General features: G+C 44.7%; 1 protein-coding gene across 1 annotated transcript in view; it reads right to left on the reverse strand.

Annotated features, from left to right (window-relative positions):
- The window catches only part of nfkbil1 (nuclear factor of kappa light polypeptide gene enhancer in B-cells inhibitor-like 1), a 9,587-nt gene extending 7,337 nt beyond the window's left edge, over nucleotides 1-2,250 (reverse strand). Inside the window, exon 1 of the mRNA XM_073829301.1 lies at nucleotides 2,172-2,250. Within this exon, the coding sequence (XP_073685402.1) occupies nucleotides 2,172-2,250 (79 nt within the window). The remainder of the gene's footprint in view (nucleotides 1-2,171) is intronic.
- Nucleotides 2,251-10,203: the final 7,953 nt, after the last annotated feature.

Genomic DNA, 10,203 nt, shown 5'->3' on the forward strand with positions numbered 1-10,203 from the left:
CCTTGGGATTACTAAAAGATGATGGTTTGTGGAAAATAAGTTATCTAATGTTTTAAAGTACAAATTAATGTGAAAGCAAAATGTCTAAGATGCTGTGTTGAAAATGTGTTGAATGAAAATATTTAAATTCTAATCAATTAATAAAAAAATATGAGCAAATTAAGCTAGTTTAATCCTGTCACGTCTGTGTCCAATTGAAGGCCCAGTGATTCAATAACTCACTCAAAAACATAAAAGACATTCATTTGTCACCACCTACTGGCATAAAAATGTAATCAGCAGAAACTGTCAATAATTAATTAGAGCAAATCTCTTTAATGAACAAATTCAAAAGAAATCTGTTGTAAAACGTTTAACGTGTCTTAGTGGAAAGGAGAGTGGTAATACAAACACACACACATAGTATTCAGATTATATAATATAAACTGTACAGTGTACAGGCAAGCGGGTGAACCCGGAATATGAACGCAACGCGCTGAAATTAATATAATATTAATTAAATAAATATATAATATAGCCTACTGTAGGTTAGGCCTAATAATTGTAATGATTTTATGTCAAACAACGAATACATTATATAGAGAAATTGAGCAAAGTTTTAACGGAGCTTTCAGTAACCTCTGTTTTAAAGCGCTCCAATTGGATTCTCGAATCATTTAATTCAGAATGGGACTTCAATTATGAGCGTATCGTGAATCATTTGATTTCGATCGGGATGTATAGCGGCTTCGCAGGATGTGTGTGTGTGTGTGTGTGTGTATATATCAACTGTATACAAGAGTTTGACCTTTTTCATTTTCATTAATTTCACTCTTTTTTTCCATTAAGCCACCCCCAATTTATTAATAAGGTGTGTAGCTACTGAACTTGGAGCTCCAAACAGTTTTAAACCAAGGTAATTCGTTCTGGAATGTCCCGTTTATCATTTAGAACACTCATGGAAACGGAACTTCAAAGGCGTATCGTATGCCGAATCATGATTGAAAACGGAAAGCGTGAAGTGGTCATGTGATCAATGTGTTTAAGTCATAATTATGACTTAAGTAAGTCATAATTATGACTTAAGTAAGTCATAATTTCGACTTTTTAAGTCATAATTTCGACATAGTAAGTCATAATTTCGACTTGTTAAGTCATAATTTCGACTTTTTATCTCGTAATTATGATTTAAGTATGTCATAATTTCGACTTTTTAAGTCATAATTTCGACATAGTAAGTCATAATTTCGACTTGTTAAGTCATAATTTCGACTTTTTATCTCGTAATTATGACTTAGTATGTCATAATTTCGACTTGTTAAGTCATAATTTCGACTTTTTATCTCGTAATTATGACTTAAGTATGTCATAATTTCGACTTTTTAAGGCATGGATTTTTTTCTGACCTGGTGAAAACGGGCTTCCATACCTTTTTATTTAAAGTTATCCAAATAAATATTTGCGTTCCCTGCTTAATGCATGTGCCAAAAAAAAAAAAAAAAAAAAAAAAAAATCAATGTGTTCTCAAACTAACTAATTACCCAGTATTTATTTTTTGAGCGTGGGTGTAATTGAAAGGAAATTACTGATGCAACCGATACAAATACAAATTGAACTATCATCTGAAAAATATTATGTGACATTATATTGCTACAATGTTTTAGTTTGTTTTTGTACAATGTTTCAAATTCCATTTTTTTCTTTCAGCTCAACATATAATGGTCTAATTAACATTATACCATGCTAACATTACAAAACCTGTTTTTTGATATTTTGAATGTGAAGCAAAACTCAAATAATAGACAAAACACCAATAATGAACAATTCTGTACTTTATTTAACGATCACCTTAATCACTGTCATCTTGCTGTAAACAGGGCAAAGCAAAGAAAAAAGGAAGAAAGAATTGTGTTAGTGACTTTATTTTCGTCTTCAATTGCATTAAAAAAAAACTCCTCATTTATAAGTTGCTTTGGATAAAAGCGTCTGCTAAATGAATAAATGTAAAATGTAATGTAAATGCATAAGGTAAAATAATTACTTTCTGGGAGGCAAATGTTGCTTCTTTTCTCATTCTTTTTGCAATCACCCGGTCAAATTCCTCAACTTCACTAAAATAAAAGATGAATGCCATTGTCAAAAATATTGTGTAATAATAATATTTTTTTTGCAAATGCAAATTACAAGCATACCTAGGGTGATAAGTAGGGCCACGAAGGAACACCTCCTCAGCCTCCTGCCAGGATAATGCCTGCAGCTCACATAGGCCATGAATGATGGCCTGTCCATATAAATAAATACATTAATTAATTAATGTATAAAACATTTCATATATAGCAATAATTTCAGTCAAAACTAATTAAAACAAGGAACCCCCCAAAAAGGCCAAATGACACATTCTAACTCACATGTTAATACCATAGACTGGTTAATACATAGTGAAGGCATAGCAAATTTGATTATTAGGCAACTGTAGCCTATGAGTTGTAAATGGCTGGCAACAACTTCATATCACAGTAAAATTAATATTGATCCATTTTAATACTTACGTTTTAAGAACTAATTTAAGTAGTCTATATAAATTATATAAAGTAAAATAATTACTCTGGCATTAATTAATTCAATTTATAGTTTTAGGAGAAAAGTTCCGATAATTAAAAAAAGGTAAATCTGATTAAATAATTAATGATGACATTCTTTGATATTAACACACTTAATGTATTTTGTTTTGGTGATGGGAAAGGACTGTATAATTTGACTGGTCTTTAAAAGGTTGTGACCACCAAGGGGCATCGATTAGAATGCAGACAAGATGTTCCGTTGAGGTGTTTTATTAAAATAAAAGGTTTAAATGTGTATGGTTCTGAAACAGAGATACAGGCATAAATCAGTAAATGTAGACACTTATTACAGGCCTAGCAGGTATATAATAAAACAAACACAATTAAGAAATTAAATTATAGTTTTGTTATGTATGACTGAAATGCAGTGTTATAATAAATGCTTATTACTAAGCAAATACAAACTTAGAAATGCAGTAGTACATCCCTGTTCAAAGATTAATTTGCTGCACATTAACTGCAACAATATACATACAACATACTAAATTCAGCTGAACATATAATAATGAGCTGCAGAATTACTCCTTAAATAAACAACATTACACATATTGCAATAACAACAAACATTATTTCAACTGAGACACATAAGGCTTGCAGAGCAACGTCTCCATTAATTAACAGCGTTCTCAATGAAACACACGAGCAGTGCGAAGCTCCGCCATTATACAACAACGAGCAGCAACATGTCACGACATTATTGTGAAGTAAAAACAACAGCAAATCTCAGTATACTTACTGGTAGTTGCACGCACACAATACTTGGAACTCGTTACTAAGTACAGCAACACTATCTTAGATTATCTATATAAAAATAAATATAAATATAAACCGCACAGTCTTTCGACGCCAGCGCTATCTTCCAAACGTTTCCGAAACTGAAACTGTCTGCTCCGGCGAACCGCATAGCGCAGTGACGCTCCTGATTGGCTGATTCTCAAGCAGCCAGTTTTATCTGCCTGAAAAAGGTCGTCCTTCGTCACAGCCGCCCCCAAATTTGTTACACTATATTTGCCACTCTAAAGGCCCTTTCACACGGGACGCGGCAGTCGCGAGTGTCTAGTTCATTTTCAATGGGAGACATGCGGCAAGCGGCAAACCGCGGGCGGTTGCGCTGGCGGCGCGGAGGCGGAGCGCAAGCGGTGCTCGTGCACCCAAAATCCTGCCGCTTCCACGGGCACGGCGCTTCGCGGCAAGCGCCGCCAAAGATAAAAATATTTTATCTTTTTGTGAGCGGCAGCGGCAGCCGCGTCGGCTTTAACCAATAAGTGAACAGATTATTAACAACCAATCATAAAATATTTAACTGAACTTATAATAGAGGAGAAGATTGTTTTAAGTGTGCTGGATTTCCCAGAACTGTATGAATCATCTAAAATCTCATACTTTGGGTGAGCACACGAGTTTGCCAGGTAAAAATACAAATATGTACAAAGTGTCCAAACAATACATTATTATGCGTGGTGTTATAATAAACTATGTCTTTCAAAAGTTTGAATAATAATAATGACAATAATTAATGACAGGATGACACAAACACAATTTTCCCGTTTTATTTAGACTTTTAAGCAACTGTAACTATGGCAACGTCCGCCCCCAGACCGCGTCGCGAACACAGCCTCAACTGCACAAAACGCTTCCACTACAAGAGAAGGCGGCAGCCGCGCGGCGATTTCACCGCTTGCCGCGTCCCGTGTGAAAGGGCCTTAAGAAGGACTGACCGTATCAGTGTCTGGTATGGCAGGCAGAGCTACAAGGCGAGCAACGGGCCTCGTGTAGATTTTGTCCTTGACTTTGACTACTGCAGTCCTGACTCTCCCATCAGTTCCTGGAATAACCTCAGTGACATGACCTAAAGGCCACTGGGCTCTTGGCAGCTGTGGGTCCACTACCATCACTATGGTTCCAGTTTGCAGCTGTGCAGGGTCCTTGTGCCACTTGGAGCGAGATTGAAGAGTCGGGAGGTAGTGTCGTATAAAGTGGGACCAAAACTGGTCAGCCAGCACCTGAGTATGTCTCCAGCGGCGGCGACTCAGAAGCTCAGACTCAGCATACACAGCCTGTGGTAAAGAGGGGTCGAGCCGCCCCATGAGGAGCAAGTTGGGGGTCACTGGGTCAGCATCAGCCACGTCTGTTGACACGTAACCCAGTGGTTTGGAGTTTAAAATCCCCTCCACTTCAATAAGTACTGTCCGCAGGACCTCTTCGGGGACAGTCTGTGATTGGATGGTGGCATACAGTGCAGCTTTAACAGACCTCACTTCCCTTTCCCAGACTCCTCCAAAGTGTGGTGCGCTTGGGGGGTTAAACTGAAACCTAATCTGGTGTTTAGCCAGATGATCCTGGAGTGTCGGGTGTAATGACCTGAAAGCCTCCTGGAGTTCTCTTTCACCTCCCTTAAAATTAGTGCCCTGGTCGGACCGGAGCTCCGCTGGCTTACCTCTTCGTGCAATGAAACGGCGGAGGGCCATCAGAAAGGAATCTGAGTCCATACTGGAAAGAACATCCACGTGCACAGCGCGCGTTGTCAGGCATTTAAATAGTATGCCCCATCTCTTCTCATGGCGACGGCCAACCTTCACCGTGAAAGGCCCGAAACAGTCCATGCCTGTAGAGAAGAACGGGGGCTTCAGCAGCCGTAGTCTGGACTGTGGGAGGTCTGCCATCTTGGGCACTATTGGAGAAGCTCTCCATCTCTGGCAGTCCGGACAGGAGTGCTGGTGGCGCTTAACAGCTTCACGACCATGCAGAATCCAATATTTTCGCCGCAGCTCTGCAAAAAGGCGCTCTGATCCTGGATGGCGAAGGCTCTTGTCCATGTCCTGGATAATGAGCTGGGTCACTTTATGCCGATGGTCCAGGACCACTGGGTGAATAGAATCGGGCTCTAGCTGGTCACTGCGGCGGAGCCTTCCTCCGACCCGGATGAGTCTCACAGTCTTGTCATACTCTGGTGCTAGGGAGATCAGCCTACTGGTGGCAGCTACTGGCTTACCGGTACTCAAGAGGCTGAACTCCTCAGCAAAGATGTCCTGCTGGGCTCGTCTCAATACTTCTCTCTCTGCTTCTCGGTAGTCATCAGCAGAAAGACTGACGGGGCTCCCTGATGACAAAGGGCTGGACTGTGCAACCGCCTCTGTCAGTGCTCTGAACGAGGAAAACTGATCAACATTTGGTAGCAGAGAAGTCTGTATGCTTGTAGTGAGACAGCAAATAGTGGGTTTTCGCAGCTCAGCAGAATTCTCTGTCACCTCTGTGGCTGGCTGTGTAGGCCAGACTTCAGGTGACTGTTGTAGGAAAGCAGGGCCCTGACTCCATCTGTTCTTACCAGCCAGTTCCAGCAGTGTTTTTCCCCGTGTTATATCATCCGCTGGGTTGTTGACAGAATCCACATATCTCCAGGCCTGGACCTCAGTCAGCTCCTGGATTTCAGCTATCCGTGTTCCCACGAATACCTTGTACCGACAGGAGTCGGACTGAAGCCATGTAAGTACTGTAGTGGAGTCTGTCCAGCATATAACATTGCGGATATTCACAGTCAGCTCTCTTTGAAGTAGTGCAGCTAACTGTGCAGCTGTCAGGGCAGCACACAGTTCTAGTCTTGGTATTGATTGCTGCTTCTTCGGGGCCACTCTGGATCTAGCAGCCAGAAATGACACTTCCACATGGCCGTGTGAGCTCTCCGTCCGCAGATAGGCCACCGAGCCATATGCCTTCTCTGACGCATCAGCAAAGATGTGTAGGTCTCTCTGAAGGTTTAAAGTGTTCATCTCAGGGCTCACATAGCATCGAGGCAGTAGAATCTGGGAGAGATGCTGCAATTCTTCCTCCCATGTCAGCCATGGCTGCAGCACATCCTCAGGCAGTGACGGGTCATCCCAGTCTCTCTGTTTGTCCCACAAGTGCTGCACCAGGACCTTGGCCCTCGTAGTGAAGGGGACTATAAATCCCAGGGGGTCAAACAGACGTGCCAGGACTCTGTATATATTTCGCATGGTGGGTGTGGCTTGGTCCAGCATACGGTATTTATACCTTAAGGTGTCTGAATTGCAAAGCCAGCGGAGTCCCAGGGCGAGCTCCTGTGGGTCAGTGCCTGACTCTTTGAACCACAACTCACTGCTCTCAGATCTGGCTTCTTTGGGCAGGTGGCTGATGACCTCAGGGTTGTTACTGGCCCACTGGCGTAACTCAAATCCACCTGTAGCCAACAGTGAGGTCAGTTTGTCAACCAGGTGATGGGCTTCTTCAACAGATGGGAGGCTTTGCAGACAGTTGTCCACATAAAAGGATCGTTCTATCGACACTCGAACATCTTCACCTGGCTGACTGTGGTCAAACACATGTTTCTGCAGTGCAAAAGTTGCACAGCAGGGGCTAGAAGTGGTGCCAAATGGAAGGACTTGCCATGTGTAGATGCTGGGTGGTTCCTCTGTATTCAGGTCTCGCCACAGGAAGCGCAGCAAGGGCTTGTCCTCTGGAAGCAGCCTCACCTGATGAAACATGCCTTTGATATCACTGCTGAGAGCAATTGCATGTTCTCTGAAGCGTAGCAGTACACCCAGTAGACTGGAACTTAAGGTTGGCCCAGGCAACAGCAGCTCATTGAGGTTTTTTCCCTTATACATGAAGGAACAGTTGAACACAATCCTGTTCTTTCCGTTATGGCTCACCATGTGATGTGGGATGAACCAGGACTCTGCTGATTTGCTCAACTCCTCTTCTGCCACTTTAACTGCATAGCCCGCCTTTTCCAGCTTTCCAATCTCTGCACAGTATGCGGCTGCTCTTAGAGGGTCTCGTAGCAGGCGCCTCTCTGTACTGCGGAGATTAGCTAGCACAGCCTCCTTAGGTGCCTGAAGCTGTGGCATGTTCTTCACCCTGAGGAGGGGAGTAGCGTAGCGCTGAATTCCATCAACCTCTACTCGTGTGGTCTTCGCCTCCAACAGGCGGACTGCTTCCTGATCTTGCCTGGAGCGTGTGACAAGCTTTTCACTCCTGTAGGGCAGAACATCCAGCTGCCACAATCTCTCTACACTCTGTAGAAGCTCGTTAGTGGGTGAGAGGGTGGAGACGTGCAGGCACTGTTGTGATGTTGCCTGTTGCCTACTGTACCTGGTCGGCCCCTGAAGTGTCCAGCCCAACTTTGTCTTCACTGCGGCTGGTCCTCCGTGGGGTCCCAAACGCACAGGCTCCACTGGAGTGATTAAGTGGGTATAATCTGACCCGATTAACAGCAAGGGTTGCACTCTGTTAATCGTCTGGAGAGGGAGGCCTCTTAAATGTTTGTACTTCCTCTGAAGTGCCTCCATTGAGTAAGTGTGCTCAGCCAAACCCAGTTGATCAGCAGTGAATGCTCGGTATATCTTGAAGGACTTCTTTGGATGGTCTACTGGGGAGATGGAGAACGACACTGCAGTGCCATGCAGAACTCGGATGTCCTGCCGAACAGTTCTGAGGATCAGATTTTCTGGCTCACCAGTAAGTTTAAGGCTCTGCGCTGCTGCAGGGAGGAGAATGGTCCGCTCCGATCCATCGTCAAGGATGGCATATGTCTCCAAGGTGTGTTCACCATTACGTAGCAGCACTTTACTCACTTTCAGTAGGACCTGACTGCATCCAACCCGCCTGTCCACGTACAAAACTTCATTAGTTGTGCTGATGAGGCAGGATGTATCCTCAGCTGCAGGTTTTATATTCACTTCATGCAAAGCTTGCAGGTGTCTCCCCTTACACTTGTGACATGTAATTTTCAGGCGGCACTGTGCAGCCTGGTGTGTGCGACCGCATCTCCAGCACCTCTTGTTGGTCTTGATCCACGCTGTTATCTGTTCCACTGTAAGCTGTGCAAAATTTGCACACTTATCTAGGAAGTGTTGCGTGTTAGAACAGTAAGGGCAGTATGCTGTCCTCTCCGGCTGCTTAGTACTAGGTGAAGCCTTCTCTACTGTCGGTATGCTATCAGGTTGGTCTGTGATGTGCATGATGTTGGTATTCTTACCACTCTTAACATCGCGGCGCCGCTCTATCCTGAGTCCTACTCTGTTCTTGTTTTCACCAGTTAGAGGCTCATACACCGTCTCTTGCATCTTCAGCTCGTAGTCAAGCCAGTCAGAAAAGTGCAATAGGCTTGGGATTGTAACACGCATTGGGTACAGGAACCTCTTAAATTCAGCCCGTATATCATGAGGCAGTTTGGACATCAGCCGTGTCACATGTGAACCACAGTGAAGCTCAGTCTTTCCACTGTCCCCAAGCTGGTCTAACATTGCCACGAGTGCTCTCACTTTCAGGGCGAATCGCTTAAACCCACTGGAGTCACCACGTGCAATATTAGGGGCCTCCATTAGATCAGCTATTTTCCTGAGAGCTAGCTGGTGAGGCTGTCCATAATGCTCAATTAGGCTTGTCATAGTGTCAGTGTAGGGCTGCAGTGAGTTAGTGTATGAGTCTGCTATTAGAAGTGCCTCCTCATACTTCAGGTGATCCACCAGGATCTGGTATTTGAAGCGCTCTGTAGCGTTCACAGGCAGTAGGTTCTCCAGAGCGACCTTAAGCCTGGCGAACTCTCTCGGATCCCCTTTGGTGAATGCAGGGATTGTGGGTTTAGGCCCACGGTACACTGTCTCCTGGTGGTGGGAGGGTCGCAGCTCTTCGGGCAGCGACTCACATCGTTCTGGGGTGTAGGGTACACAGTACTCCGGTGTCTGTACCCCGGGCACTGGATAATGGGGCCCAGGGTGACTGTGCGACTCCTGTTGACGTGTCATCCTAAGGTCTCTCAGTGCTGTTACGAGCTCTGCCATAAGGTCATGTGATGGTGGCTGATAAACGTTGTCTGCTACTGGGGGTGGTGGCAGTGGCCAGTCGTCATCATCCGTAGGCAGATTGTGACCACCAACTTGCACAGGTGGCGGAATTGGCATGGTTTGGTAAGCACCGCAATCCTGCTCTATGTTATGCTGCTGTTGGGAGGCTGGTGTAGGGAAAGGAGAAATGGCTGTCTGTCGCAGTGCTGGTAGGTCTGGAAGAGAAGTACTGGCATCAAGTCGCCTGTGCATATTCATTACCTGTTGCTGCAGCCTTTGATTATCTTCCCTCAGCTTATAAAGAGCATCAAGGACCTCAGGCGCTGTTTCTGGGGCATGCCTCGATTGGGCAGAGGCAGGCGTACTCTGAAAGAGGGGTTCTGTATACTCAAACTGGCGTGGATAGGCAGCTTCCGCTCCCCGCATGACACTCCCGTCCTCATGCAGCAGTGGTGGTGTGAGAGGCGTCATCCTGGCGTGTCTCTCTGGGAATCTCACCATACTTTCGTAGGGCCGCTGTTGCTCTGACAGGTTAGCCGATTGATGAGGCAAACGAGAGGGCGGCTGCAATGCTTGGAGGGGGATGTCATAGTCTTCCATCCAGGCTGGTCGCCGGGTCTCTCGGCGGGGTCGGGCATCTACTGGGCGTGTATACTGATCCGAGAACATCTCTAAACAATCCCACGGTGACCACACAGATCCGGCTCGAAGGACCAAATGTTTTGGTGATGGGAAAGGACTGTATAATTTGACTGGTCTTTAAAAGGTTGTGACCACCAAGGGGCATCGATTAGAATGCA

Source organism: Garra rufa, chromosome 23 (genome assembly GCF_049309525.1).
Source record: "Garra rufa chromosome 23, GarRuf1.0, whole genome shotgun sequence".
NCBI classification, from domain to species: domain Eukaryota; kingdom Metazoa; phylum Chordata; class Actinopteri; order Cypriniformes; family Cyprinidae; genus Garra; species Garra rufa.